Below are 15,109 nucleotides of genomic sequence, written 5' to 3'. Positions count from 1 at the left end.
CCGCGTCAATCTCACTCATCTGTCCATTCACCCACGTTTTTTAATATATAAATATATATTTTAAATTATTACAATTAAATTTAAAAAAATGAAAAATAGCTAGTAAAGTTGCGTGGATGATGGCCAAACTTTCTCGGCGCCGTATTTGACAACAACGCAGTCGCAGAGTACGACGTGGTTCATGACGACAGTTGGCCAATTCTGATGGCGGCAGCTACAGCTAGAAAAAATATAAATTATTCGTTTTTAATTTATATTTTTATTCAATTTATATTTTAAATATATTATCCTAAATTTTTAAATTTATAATGTATTAAATATATATTTTATATATGCATATTTTTTTATAATACAAAAATATGTTTTATATTTTAATTAATTATTATAATATCATAAATATATAAAATAAAAATTTAATTTTTTTATCCTTTTAATATATAATCTCTCTTAATAATATTTTATGATGATCGAATCTTAATTATATATTATGTTATATTAAACTTAATTATCAATTAAATACTTTACATTTAAATTATTAATCAAAAGATTTATGAAAAATATTAAAATTATATTATTAATGATATACTATATTAAACCTCTATATATTCATATTTTTTATGTGTTTGAATTTGATAACTTTTTTTTATAAATTATCTTATTATTTATCATATTATATCTATATAATTTTTATACTATTTTTTTCGATTCGATAATATTTACTAACTAGGGTGACAAGGAGGAGACTCCCAACAACTACTTCAAACATTTCTATTTTTGTAATTTTCATTAATTTTTTAAATTTATGTAAAATGTAACCCACCTCTATATTGTAAAATGTAACGCTCATTAAACATTTGGGGTAGAGGGAAGCTCATCAATGTCGAAAATAGTAGTTGGAGATGAAAAAAAAATCTTAAGATTTGAAAAGAAAAATATAATTTTTTAAAATTAAAAACTTTAAATAGTAGTGAAATTATTAGTTTTTAAAATTTATAAAAGAAATGTAATGAATTTTATATATTTTTAATATTATTAATAAAATGATGATTTTATTCATATTTTTAATAAAAAATTTTAATTTTAACTAATTTATAAACGAGATTTTAAATTTTTTAAACTTTATATGTGTGTATTAGAAGATGGTATGAAAATTGGAGTGGAAAATAATCCTTTGGCCTTAAATAAAATTTTACATAAAAAGAAGGAGATTTTAAAAATGACTAAAAATAGTATATATCTTTATAAAGAGTGAGACAAAAAGGATGGCTTAGCTTAAATTGCAAGGGATCCCCTTCATTCACTCAAGATTATTTACTTTAATTTATTCTTGTCTTTATGATGCTAATTATTATTAATTTGAAATAATTAAAATTACTTAAAACAAAAAACAAAAAAATTGGTTGGATGGTTTTTGGTCTTTCTCTTTCTTGAGTCTCAGCATCAGCCACCTTTTCCTTTGTCTGATTCACACAACTGAGGGGTCTTTATACTTCTTGCAGCTTCTTTTCTAACTTCTTTCTTGCTTCCCCTCTCTCTTGTTTCTGTGCTTCTGTTTGGCTAGTTTTCTGTCAGTCTGCTTCAAACTCTCGCTGTAAGTTTTTAACTTTGGTGTTTTTGTTTCTGCGTTTTATAAGTGATCCTTTTGTTCTATTTTCTTCTGCAATTCTTTTCTTTTTGGTGATTTCTTGGCGCCTTATATTCTGCCTTTGTTGTTCAATTTGACATGTTTTTTTTTTTTTTCCTTTTGAGTGTTGCTATTGTTTGCGAAGGGTGTTGTTTATTTGTTAGCTTGAACTTTATGGGATGATTTTCATGTTTTAGTAAACTTCCTGACTTTTAGTTCATGTGGGTTTCATCATTATTTTCATGTTCATGTTCCTGTTTCATGGCTTTTCCTTTGCTGGATTGGTATCTGGGTGGTGGAAAACATGCCTTTTGTTTAATTAATTTTGATTACTCAAAGTCAAACTACCCCATTTCTGTATGTTGTATGTTTAAAGTTTTTGCTGTTAACATTCTTCGTTCATCGTCTTCCTGGAAAAGTTTATGCTTCATAAAGTTAAATTCTCGCAGGGTTTTGCTCATTCGCTTGATAATTTCGTAGAATTCAGTTTATAGTAGTTACTCACTGAATTTTGGGGGTTTATGTGTTTTTGTTTGTTATACTAACACTGGATCGACTCCAAATTGCTCTTTTTATGAGGTTTCTTCTTTAGTTGGCATATCTGTAATGTAACTTCTTTTAAGTGCTTTCAATGCTGAATGTGTTTCGTGCTCTTAATAGTTTGAAGGTGTCTAGATGTTCTTTCAGAAAAACTAGCAGTTCCTTTGTGTTTTACGAAGAAACTGAGCAAGTACAATTTGCTACTGAGTTTTACAATTGCTATGGTTGTGATGTAAGAAAGCTTTCTAGAGGATGGGTTTATTATCATGAATACTAATTAATGTTAATCAGATCAAATTTGTCCCAAATGCCTTTTAGCGGATGGTTTCTCTGATGTCATTTTTAGTCTGGACTTTGAAATATTCTGTTGCTTAAATTTTACTTGCACATGACTAGAATTGCAATGAAATGCAACTTTTAAATTAAAATAAAAAAAATCAAATCTGTCTGTTCATGTTCTTCAGATTTTTTTAGTTGTGAATTGGCTTAATCTCTTTCATTGCCTGATGGTTGCATCATCAATTGACAGGCCAAATTTGCAATGAATGTGAATATTCTATGCTGAGATCACAGAGTGGCCCCAGAGAAGTTTCCACCTGTAATCATGAGCAGCAATTCGCCTGTTTCCCTTAAATATCAGAAAGGAAAACCCAATGTACTTGTTGAGGTACAATTTTCTCTGCAGTTGTTTGTGGTTGTTTAATAGAAAGCTTTTGCTCATTTTAGTTTACTCTTGACTCTAGTAATGTGTTGATTTCAGGTTGCTAATACAGAAAAACAGTTATGGACGTTGATCTACTCAAAAGGTTTATTGAACTTGGATGTTAAAGAGTTGTACCACAAAGTCTGCTCAAGTTATGAGAAAATTCTACTGAATGATTATGATCAGGCAGAGCTTCAGGATGTTGAATTTTCTCTCTGGAAACTTCATTATAGGCACATTGATGAATTTCGCAAGAGAATAAAGAAAAGTTCTGGTAATTCAGATGATACAACATTCACAGTGCTGAAAAGTGTTGCAAACTTGCAGAAAAGCTATGACAATCATATAGAAGGATTCAAATCATTTTTGTCAGAAGCAATTGAATTTTATCAAAATCTGATAGTAAAAATTAGAAGATGTTATGGGCTCCCAGAAGAATATTCCTTCTTTAAGAAAGATGGCATCTTCATGACTGTTGAACCAAAAAAATTGCAGAAATGCCAATTTTTATGCCATCGCTTTTTAGTTTGTCTTGGGGATCTTGCTAGGTACAAAGAGCAGTACGGAAAATTTGGTTTAGAAGAACACAATTGGTCAGTTGCAGCCACCTACTACTTGGAAGCTACAATGATTTGCCCAGATAGTGGAAACCCCCAAAATCAGGTATTTCACTATCTTTTTTGGACTTGGAATCTGTGTTGCTATATAGGTTTATATGAATGACTATACAATGCTACTAATTCAGCTTTTATACTGTTAATCATGTTCATCTTTAGTTGGCAGTGTTGGCAACTTATGTTGGTGATGACTTCCTTGCTTTGTATCACTGCATAAGAAGTTTAGCTGTTAAAGAACCCTTTCCCGATGCTCTTAATAATCTCATTTTACTGTTTGAAAGGGTAAGACTTGATTTTTTTTCCTGTTTCTCTTCAATAGATTTTATTGTTCTTCATATTAAGTTCTATTATCAGTTGTTGGCAGTTCTCAAGTGCTTCTTATGGTATTACAGAACAGAACATCAGATTTGCATTCCCTTTCTCGAGAGGCCTGCTTTGATTTCTTAAAACCTTCTGAAAGAAGCAGTGGTCAGATTAAATCACGATCAAGTACTGATGTTTCAAGTTGCAACATGTTGAAAGCTGAAAATATTTTCTCTGTGGAGACAGCTTTCTGGTCACTTGTCATTAGAACAATGAGTTTCTTTTTCATAAAATCCAGGTACTAATTGAAGCAACTTTACTTCAACAGGTTTAGTTCATTTTAAATTTACTTGTATGATTGTGATTTATATAGTTTCCTTAGTTGCATATATATTGAATGCACTTATACTGAATTTCGCTTACTGTATTGATATTTCCCCATTTTGATACACATTCGTTTATGATAGCCCCTCTGATCCTACCTTTTTCCCTAACCAAATTATATCATCATAACCTGAATTAAGCAAAAGTAGAAATTCTTTCATGTTGAAAAGGTGTGAATATGTGCACTTTGGTGCTAGAGATGTTACTAGAATTAACCAACTCTTGATCTGATATCTCCTCGTGTCTCCATTTCTATTAGGTGCAAAATATAGGCCTGAGAGCTCATATGATTTTGTCAAAATTGGGAATTTTAAACAGACATAGGGCTTTAACTATTATTATGAAATGACTCAATCTTATAGTAGTACCATCATTCATGAAGAGTGTGTAAATATTCCCTTAAAAACATTAGCCTATCAATTCTTAAATATATATGGATGGATTAGTTATATAGAAACTTCGAATCAAAAGACCATTAGTTGCCTTTGAGTCAACTTTTTACAATGAGTGTTTTCTTCATATAGTTTCTCAGCTGCAGTGGATTTGAGTAATTTGTTTTTTTCCTTAACTGAGTGAAACTGTAACATAAGTAGTTACTGCCTTTTGCTCATTTGGAAAAACATGTAGGCATACTTCTTATGCAAACTGTATCTTCTGTTTATATATTCTTTTACCTTCCCCTGAAGTTTCTTGTTTCACTGTAGCTGTCTATTAGTAATTTCTTAAAATAGAAATATCTTCAAGTTATATCTTGTTGGATGCCTACCTCTTTGAATTTTATGGAATTGCACCTAGTTTCCCCTTTTTACCATTTGCTTATCTCCTATTATAAACTAATCTTGCTTTATCGTTCAATCTTCAAAATCTTTTGTGAATTGTTGCTAGAGAATTTAAAAAATGGTTTTTATCTTTTAGCCATTTATATATAATGGTTAGCCTTTTAAAATTGGACAGAATTTAATTTTGCAGTATATGGTCATGTGTGATACTTAAAGCTGTTAGAAGAAAAGCAAATGTTTTGAAAACCCAGGATTGTAGGATTAGTGGCAGTAATTTCTTTAGCACTTGTTACATATATACACTGCTTCTTCATGTAAAAAATGTGCTTTAAATGATATTAAAGGACTTAAAAATGATATCCAGGAATCATTAAGCTGGCTGAAGTCACAACCTTAGAAAAACCAGAAGCATTACCTCAGATAAACATCACTGCAAACTGTACTGTAAATATGCGGACAAGTCAAAATCATGCTTGGCACTTAGTCTTAAGCTACTATGCCTTACTGTTCATAGACTTTCTTTTCAATCCCCCTAATGAGTATGGGAGACATTGAAATACCATTCAATGTTAGACGCTACTGTTTGTATGCACATTCCTCTTTCCCTTTCTTGTTGATGTTTTCTACCTTATTTTGATGCTATGCAGTTTGGAGGACTTCCCTTGTACTTTTGCATCTATGATGAGAGACTTGGACTCAATGCTGGAACTAGATGATACAAAACTGGTAGCCATGCTGGCGTCCTATGAGCTGATGGGTTCAGCTATAACAGGCCCCTTCAGAGCCCTTCAAGTGGTTTCTATATTTATTTTTATTGTGCAGAAGGTATTTATTATCAGTGAAACAAAACTGTCAGAAGATAAAAATGATTTACAGGAGCTTGAGTTGACAAGATTTGCATTGACTGTCACATTCATTTTCATGGGGCGCCTTGTTGATAGGTGTTTGAAGTCAAATCCGTTGGATTCTTGTCCCCTTTTACCTGCTGTACTTGTTTTTGTGGAGTGGTTGGTGCCAATGCTTGATGAAGTAGAAGCACATGGGATTGACGGCAAAGTTCACAGTGCTATGTCTTACTTTTTTGGCGCTTTAGTTGGCCTTCTAAAGCAGTTTAATTTTATGGGTGAAGTCTCAAATCCAGTGAGGACTGCTCTGTGGGAAGACTATGAGTTGAGGGGCTTTGCCCCAGTATCTTGTTCTCATGTGGCGTTAGATTTCTTGACTGATTGTGGACGTATCCAGAGTTTGGAAAGTGGAACTAAGTGTCGTGCTGACCGTATAATCAATGCTGCAATGAAGATTGCAAACCGATTAAATGGTTCTCATAGATGGATAATCTATGACAAATCAGAAACAAAATTCTATGCAGCAGATTCAAATGTAAACTCAGATGGAGGAAAGTCAGAAGTAGAGTTGACCACTGATCTGAAAGTGAAAGAGCCTGAACAATATATATTCAATTCTGCAGAGGATTGTGATAAACGAAGCCTTGGGGAAAACTCAAGTAGCTCTTTTGTGGATAACAAATCTGCTGCCGTGGAAGAGGAAGAAGTCATTGTTTTCAAGCCTCTTACAAGATATAATTCTGCACCACTCTATCCTTCTATCCATAAAAAAGAGTCAGAATGTCCAAAGGACATAGAGGAGCAGAATGCATCTCCTGATGACTGCTTGCGTCGTGCCACATCACTGCTTATAGCACAAAACCAGAGCCAGGGTTATTATCCTTCAGAGTTTCATTTTGACAACGCACCATTTAAGCAGCTGGAGTCTTCTCTTGTAAAGGAATCTGGTACACACTCATTTTTTCAAACCCCTGTCTCTGCTGGGCCTCCCTCCCTCAGCGCTTGGGTCTTTGATAGAGGAATTGTTGATAATGATAAAGAAAAAGGGAGAAGTGATATAAATAAACATGGTTTAAGCCCTATAGATGAAATAGCTTCTACTTCTTTATCTGGTCTTTCCATCAGAGGACATGAAGGTTCTGTTATTGGTTCTAGGCAAGATTATGCAAGCAACTGTTACTCCTCTCCTTATTCAGTTCCATTGCCTTCAGCCCCATTATTGCCTGACAATGCTGCTTGGTTTGATGCTGTTCAACCGAGATTTTCCAACTTCAATAACACAGGGAGCATCAATAAAACAGGTTCCCATGTTGATGCATTACAATTAAGCAGCTATCCAACTTGGGGTGCTACTCATGATCCACTTTATTATGGTTCTGCCATTCCTAGTTTCGAGGATGGATACCCTCCATTCCGTGGAATGTCTTCATCTGAATGGCTTCGTCAATACAGAGAAAATCAGAGTCTTGATAGGGCCAATAGCCATTCATGGCCTCTGCATTCTTATGCTCCCAGGAACTCTGGCAACTTTAATGGGCAAGATGCTTCCTGTTTTTTTCCTTCTAATCAGTGGGAAGCTCCTTTGGCTTCAAACCAAATGATTTATACGACACCGTTGCATCCAGGGTTCCACCAAGTTCATGATGCAGATGAACACAGAAGGGATAAACTGTTTCATGGTTACCAGAGACTGCCCCCTTATGGTTGTGGTGTTGCAACAGACTTCAGAGAGGAGCCACAGCCGCTTTTGCAGTATCTGAAACAGAAAGAATGGTTAGTCCGTCAGGATTCAACCCTGAGAAGTCCTTCATATATGGGAAACTGAAAGTTCTGTACATGTTGATATGAGTATCCTACTGGTATGGTAAGTCAATTTGAAGAAGTTAACAAGGCTGTATGAATTTAGCCAATATGTGAATATTTATATTGTACTTTGATATCTGAAATAGGTGTTAAATTAAAGAAAGTTTGTGGAGAAGATCCCACTCTTTACATAGCAATAGCATCTAGATTGTTGATGTTAATTTTCCAACAAGTATGCAAAGCTAGACCAAGCCCAAGAAAATAATTGTGATGATTGGAATTAGTGGAATGATTTTGTATCCAATGTGTTAAGAAGTAGTAATAATGTAACCACTGATATATTTAATGTGCTTCTGTCAACTGTTGGGTGTTTGCCTTCTTGGTTATATTATTTACAATTTTAGAAAGAATTTCAATTTTTTATTTTTTATTGATCAACGACTTCATTTGTATTTATTAGACGGATAAACTCAGGATATAGTGATTAGAGTTATAACTATTGTATTAGATAAGTTAAAATTTCGTAAGTGTGATAAAAATTCAAACTCAGATTTCTTTCGCTTGGACTTATATCTCTAATAGTTGGAATATTATTTTGCGAATTTGATCAAAAAAGAATTTAAATATATAATAATTGCCCCTAATTCTTAGGATACGAGTAAGAATTCAAAAACTTTTCGTCTTTTTATACAGACAAATAACAGAAAGGGTAAGAATTCAAAAACTTTTCGTCTTTTTATACAGATAGATAACAGAAAGGATTTGAAAACTCTTCATTAGGTACAGGTGGTTAAAATAATTAATTTGCAAAAAATTATAATTTATTTTTTCACATAAGTATGGTAATTTTGAAATTTCTGTTAATAATTGTCTTCAGTTAAATACAAGCTCCATTTAACCTTCGCTTGGGCAATCAAATCCGGCAGTTTGGCCCAATTATACTCATCTTTCCTTGTCTTCTAACTCTGTCGCACAAGCGCTGTAACTTCCGATCTAAAAAGGCAAAAATGGAGAACGAACAATACAAAAGGACAGATTATTCATCAGCAGAAGCAGTGTTACTTGGAGCTCTTGCTCCTGGTGTGAACGTTCGTGCCATTATGATTAATCTCTAAATTACGATGTTTTCTTTCTTGGGTAACTGTTAATCAATCTTTCTGTTGCTTTTAATTTGATTTCAGGGTCCCACATGGACTACCCTAAAATCAGCGTTTTTGATGCTGGGTTTATGTCTGATTGTCATGTTGGGCTTAGCATTCGCTTCAAGTGACTCCTCATTGTTATTTCATGTTGGGTTTCTTGTTTTAATTGCTGCCTCCCTCTTCTTCCTTCTTAACTGGTATACTACACCTCTTTCTTATAAAAACCCGTTCTTTGAATTTTCACTTGTTTATTTGTGTTTTGCTTGCCCTGAACTTGCAATTTTGTTATTAGTTGCTATTTTTTTTTTTTTTCCCACTTTCTTTGAGTTTTATCGCATGCCAACATCATTCTTGTTTATGTATGTTGTTTTATGAAGGATGTTCTCTTTTGCAATGCGTTATGGCTCCTTAAATAGCTCTAATATTCTGAGGGTGGAGTGGAGTATGATCAGGCTTGTGATAGTTATATTGCAAATTTGATTTTGAAAAGATAGAATGTTCAGTAGGAGAGAATATCAATCGCGGATTATCTTTAGTTTTTTTTTTTTTAATTTTATTTTTTTGAGGTGATAGGGTTATTGATAGTCTAGAAGCAGAATAAAAACCATTAATGTCAGGTTGTAGAAACATAATTTGGCTTTGCATGTAAGTCATATGATATTCTACGTTTTTAAGGCTTGCTATTTTCTGAATGCTAAAACGTTGATAAAATTTTCATAGTGTTTCATACATGTAAATTGTAACGGTTAAGTAGATATTGGCCCTTTGATTCTAGCCTGTACACTTTTGCTTTTTAGGCTTAACATAAGTCTTTTAATGAAGCACATATGAAGACCTAAATAACTAGATCCAGACTGTCATTCCTAGCAATATGGAATTTGACAAAATGATATACCCTCTGTCCTACTCATCATAAAAATAGTGTTTTCAGTCTTGGTACCTGTATACAACAGAACTAATTGCCTTATGTTCTTTTGCAAGGGGTGCCGTTCCATGAACATATGACTGGTTCTATAGCACATTCATTTCTTATATGCTACATGAGATGTTTCTTTACTACTTATATTTGTGTGGATTCTATTGGAATTTTTGCATCAAACAAGCTTTGTTTCTAGTAGACTTCAATATATATATATATATATATATATTTTGTTTTCTTTATGTAATTAGCAGTTATGCAGGCTGTTACTAAACTTTTACCATGTTTTTCTATCTCATACAGTCAACTTCAGGCATTGGCAACTTTTGTTATATTACAGTTAGATAAGGGAAATACAAAGTTTAAAATCTCATGAAAGCTGTTATCAGTTCTATATAAATTCCAGATTTTTTTTTATGCTCCTTTGCCCCTTGTTTTTTAGTGATTTTTTTCCCCTTCTGGATTAAGAGTGCAAACCTGCATATATCTTTTATCCTTGTAGCCTTTGGGACCGCATTTTAATCTATATAAACAGTCATAAGCCATGTACAAGGTCCAGATTAAAACAGTTTTGTGATCCTTTACTCCATCTCTTTAATAATTTTCTCCTTTAGTCTTTCCTTAATTTATTTATACATACTATGTCCTTGTATCCTTATTCTGCTTATAGTGTCCTTAGACAGTGTTGTCTAATCAATGGGTATATGCTATTATCTCAAAGTGTTCCTAGGAATGGATTCTGTTGACTATGCTTTATGGCTTCTAGAATAGTTCCGGCTGGTCTCAGAGTAGATATCTTTGTCTGCCTTTTGTTTATACGGGGTTTCACTGTTTTTAACATGGTAATTTTGATGTCATGTTATTAAATCATGGGCTAATCAAGCATGCTAAAGGTGAAAAGAGGGGTTAGCAAAACTGGTGGAGCATTAGAAGTTCTAGTGATAAGTCTTGAGTTCAAGCTTCTGCCACATTTAAGAAACACTTTAATTAATTACTTACCCAAAAAAAAGCATGCTAAAGGCACTATTTAGGTAGGCAGTAAAAACTGAAAACTCATCAATATCTTTGATTGTAGTCTGGTAATGTTATGTTACATGCTTTCCTTATGCCTGTCGGCAGAAGAAAATGGAAGGCTACTTAGTTCATTTTATATCTATAGCAACTAGTGTTGACATAATAACTTAAGGATGCATTTCTATTCTTGAATATAATAGTGAGCATAACAAAATCTTTAATCATGTGTGATTGAAAATTTTTAAGCTGAAGCTTCTTGAGGCACTGATTGAATTCTACTGCAGGTTTCTTGGGCAAACTGGTCTAGTTTCAGTTGAACATCAAATGCAGGAGATGGACTTGGTGCCAAATAATAATCAGAGAAACAAAAAGAGTGAATAGTTTTGTTTTTAATATTACTTAAACATTAAAAGTGAAGACATTATAAACATAGGAGATACTCGTAAGAGATCACTTGTGACAATTTAAATGCAAGATAGAGACACATATGTGATGCACTCATCTGGAAAGAAACAAGAAGATAAGATTCTAGTTCATCCATACTTTCGATGAGAATCACGGTGGTTTGCAGCAAATGCCGCCATTAGCCTGTCGTTTGGTTCTTCTTTTCGTCCTTCTTTTCTTCTATTTTTTCTTTGGGTTTGCAGTTTTTGCCCTTGAAGAAGCAGAAACATGAGCACCAAGGCACTTGAACAAGAAACTTCATATCTTTGTGTGGCTTTTGATCTCAATTGTTTGGAAAACTAACATATATATAGAGCTTCAGCCTTGGTTTTCTCATTCCTCCTGTTCCTTTATTCATTCATGTTATTGGATGCCATTCCTATCTATCACAGAGTAGAAGATGCTTAACTTCTTGATTTTCATATTCTTAGCCAATGGCTGTCTCATGCTTAACTATGCGGGTCATGTAGCTATTTGCGTTTAAGATGAAAAGAAAATTCTAAAGGCTGCCTTTATGGTTCTTTTCCACATGGAAGATCTTTCTAAGGGAAATCAGCCGTCTGATTTAGAGGAAAGACTTGGTAACTTGATGCATGCGTATCAAAGAAGCTTAACAGGGACTTCTTCCATGTCAACTACAAGCAAAAATTGGAGAAAAAAGACAATAATATTTGATATTCCAAATCCTGAACTTATCAAGGTGTCTTATCCCATTAACAAGAGGATTAATTCGCCTTTGTATAAACAAGAGGTGTATGGTACCTTCGTACATTATATTAGGTACTGACTCCTTATAACAAGGAAAAAGGCAAAAATATTGCTTATATTGCTTTGTACCGCTAGTTTTGCAAGCCGCATAACTTGACTCTCAGAGTCACACTCAAGTCTCAGTGTAGGACTGCTCCAATGGCAGCTTCATTTCTTGTTTACACATAAAGTAAACAACCAAGAGTTACTAGCCCAAAAATTCATCAGCAACCTTTCCTAGATTGATACCAAAACATCAAAAAGCAAAATTAATGATAAAATTGAAAAAACGAAAAAATCATAGAAGCTTAATGCTGCATTAAAAGGAAACAAATTGAATTAAATTATACAATCTGAGTTGCCGATTTGCTCCAAAAATACATGTCTGAATTTTGTTTTTGGCTGTTTGCATTGCAAAAATTGCACAGAATCTACAGTACAAAAGGGAGAATAAAGTGATCAACTAAGCAACTTCTAAATCACTTCCACAGTTCTTCCATTGGTATCCCACGTTCACAAGCAACATCCCGGAGCTGCCTCATTTTCTGCACTGCAACAATTGTTGCTCTAGCATTATTGAGGGCATTGTTACTTCCGATTTGCTTTCCCAAAGCATTCTCAACACCTGCCATTTCAAGGACGATTCTCACAGCACCTCCAGCAATCACTCCGGTACCAGGTGAAGCAGGTCTAAGCATCACCTTGGCTGCCCCATAATCGCCATCAGATCTGCCATTTATTTTCTCAACAGAATCAATAACATGCAGATATTCGTAGAATGTACTTCACCAGTAAAACATATTGAAAAAGAACAAGCTATTTACTAACTTCAACTATAATATGATAAAATTTTAATTACATTCCCTAATCCTCTGGCCATATACATTGGAATATGTCAAGAAATCTTTATCCCAGTAAATTCTTTCTTGCATAATATTTTCACTTCCTGATGATGAGTTATGTGAAGCAGAAGGTTCACAGCACTCATCATGCAACAGAAGAGTTCAAAGGAAGGTAACTCCACTCTGGTTTTTTGAAAGTGTTCAAAGCTCCATTTCTCAGCTTCTAATAGCTTCACATGTATACTTAGCTACTTGGCCAAGTAAATTCAATAACTTTCTGGCTAAAATGGTACATGGAATTGCCAAAAAACCATAAGAACTTCGTAATCGTCCATATAGGTTTGCTTTACTCAGCCTCCACCAGGGTAATTCAGCATTGCCAGACTGAATTCAAAGCCATATTTGATTTGCATATATCATCACCACTTAGAATCATGCAAGAGACCCAGAAGAATTATTTAAATTAATTCTAGAAACAACCAAGCAGATTCAGGCAGTTCTTTAACCAACCAAATTGTAAGTTAACTCTGCTGTGATCTTAAGTTCTAGCTGATCTATATCTTCAAAATATGCACAATAGGAACATAAATCTACAGATAGAATGTTGTGATTCTAGAACTACCATATAAGCTCTACAACAACACCAACGACCAAAAACCAGAGATTCACCATAGATCACTACACTGATAGGATTACTGATTCTCAAGTTGCATTTATGACTAAATAAAAAAAATTCCCACCAAAGTGATTGAAAATTTTCAAACCTCTATATTCAGTTTGACCTTATACTAACTCAACTTGGAGACATTAAAAGAATCATAGACACAACATGCAAACACATAGTCCCCTAATCTAGAGTTCACAGTTAGCAATCTGCATCACCAATCAGTTCGACTACAAATTCTATACACATTCATGGTCAAACCCACTTGTTAACACACAATCCAAAATCAACAACCAACTAGCTAATACAGCAAACAACAATATAAAAGAATCAGCAATAATTACCTATGTGGGAAGGTCAAGTATTTAGTCATGGGTACAGTAATTATATTCTTCCTAGCATCTACAGCTGATTTTTGAACAGCATCTATAACCTCTTTAGCTTTACCCACACCAACACCCACTTGTCCTTTCTTATCACCAACCACAACAATTGCTCTAAAACGCAACCGTTTCCCTCCTTTCACCACTTTCGTAACTCTCCTCACTTGAACCACTCTCTCTTCGAAACCGTCCTTAATTTTCTCCTTCTTAATTTTTCCCCACTTTGTTGTTTTTTTCAAATTTTTGTCCATCACATAAACGTCATTTCCAAGAACAGAGACTCCCGAATAGGCGGGTCCGTACAGGGCCTCGTAGGCGGCGGCGATCTCCTCCTCGGTTTCTTCGGGGTATTCATCAAAGTAGGGAGGAGGAGTGTAGTCCTCAGGTGGAGTAGGTGGGTCGAAATCGTCGTCTTCATCAGGATTATAGTTGTCGAAGAAAAAGGTGTCAATGTCGTCCGATTTGCTGGAGGCTCGAGTTGTGAGAGTGAGTTTGGGGAGTTTTGTGGGTTTTAACGACAGAACAGAGAGGCGTGGAGTTGTACGGAGAGATAAAGAGAGCGGAGAAAGAGCGGAGAAAATCGGCTTTGTTGTCGTAGCTGATGCTGCCATTGCCGTGGATGGTGCTGAAGAGATGGGTTCTGTGAAAGATTTATGGCTTATCCAAAAGTCTCCAAAGGTGAAGGGTTACACAGGCCCAAGTTACATTGTGTATAGGCCCTTCCTCTTGCCGCCTTGCCTTCACTGGATCAGCACAAGCCCATGGCACCGACCTTTTTTTACAATGAGCCCATTGTCTTTCCGTTTAACTGAATTTAGTCTAGAATAATAGAATTATAAATTTAAAAAAATAAAAATACCAAAAAGTACTAAACTTAATTTTTCAAGGAAATAAAAAATTAAAAATTAAAAAAAAAATTAGTAAAGAGTGATTAATATATTCCCATCACGTTTGGCCTAAAAACTTTTTTTCACCTGTTGAATGTATTAATCATATATTTTATATAAAAAATATTATTTTGTTAATGGAAAAATTTACAATAAAAAGGTTAAATGTCAATTTAAAAAAAAAACAAATAAAATCCAAATAGAAATTATATAAATAGAGTAAAAAAACCCAAATGTTGTTTTTTTACTGATGCGTACATGATGTGTCATCATATAATTGGATGATTTTGAATTAAAGATAAAATAATACTCAATCATATAATAATATATTATCTATATATTCAAATTATATATAAAAAATATGTAACACCTAATATTGTTTTATGCTCTCAAAACCGACTCCACCACAAACCCAAAGCCATACCTCCATTGTCGACCATCTTCTCTCTCCCTAAAGATTCATCCCCTC

At 33.9% G+C, this 15,109-nt stretch overlaps 3 protein-coding genes across 3 annotated transcripts; 2 read left to right on the top strand and 1 right to left on the bottom strand.

Annotated features, from left to right (window-relative positions):
* The first annotated feature begins 1,398 nt into the window (after nucleotides 1-1,398).
* On the top strand, nucleotides 1,399-7,958 carry LOC123218484 (protein SMG7L-like). The gene is made up of 6 exons (XM_044639947.1): nucleotides 1,399-1,591; nucleotides 2,694-2,831; nucleotides 2,925-3,530; nucleotides 3,644-3,766; nucleotides 3,877-4,085; nucleotides 5,598-7,958. Exons 2-6 carry the CDS (start codon nucleotides 2,769-2,771, stop codon nucleotides 7,618-7,620), a joined length of 3,024 nt encoding a protein of 1,007 aa, XP_044495882.1. The 5' UTR covers nucleotides 1,399-1,591; nucleotides 2,694-2,768; the 3' UTR covers nucleotides 7,621-7,958.
* A 536-nt stretch (nucleotides 7,959-8,494) lies between these two features.
* LOC123218483 lies at nucleotides 8,495-11,453 on the top strand. The gene is made up of 3 exons (XM_044639946.1): nucleotides 8,495-8,686; nucleotides 8,780-8,937; nucleotides 10,958-11,453. The coding sequence occupies exons 1-3, from the start codon at nucleotides 8,606-8,608 to the stop codon at nucleotides 11,052-11,054; spliced, it is 336 nt and encodes a 111-aa protein (XP_044495881.1). The 5' UTR covers nucleotides 8,495-8,605; the 3' UTR covers nucleotides 11,055-11,453.
* Nucleotides 11,454-12,162: 709 nt separating this feature from the next.
* On the bottom strand, nucleotides 12,163-14,405 carry LOC123218481 (30S ribosomal protein S5, chloroplastic). Its single transcript, XM_044639945.1, has 2 exons — nucleotides 13,715-14,405; nucleotides 12,163-12,593 (listed from the first exon to the last, which is right to left on the bottom strand). Exons 1-2 carry the CDS (start codon nucleotides 14,362-14,364, stop codon nucleotides 12,344-12,346), a joined length of 900 nt encoding a protein of 299 aa, XP_044495880.1. The 5' UTR covers nucleotides 14,365-14,405; the 3' UTR covers nucleotides 12,163-12,343.
* Between the last annotated feature and the right edge of the window lie 704 nt (nucleotides 14,406-15,109).

Source organism: Mangifera indica, chromosome 6 (assembly GCF_011075055.1).
Source record: "Mangifera indica cultivar Alphonso chromosome 6, CATAS_Mindica_2.1, whole genome shotgun sequence".
NCBI classification, from domain to species: domain Eukaryota; kingdom Viridiplantae; phylum Streptophyta; class Magnoliopsida; order Sapindales; family Anacardiaceae; genus Mangifera; species Mangifera indica.
The sequence above is the reverse complement of the archived record's forward strand: the minus strand, read 5'-3'. Positions and strand labels throughout refer to the sequence as shown.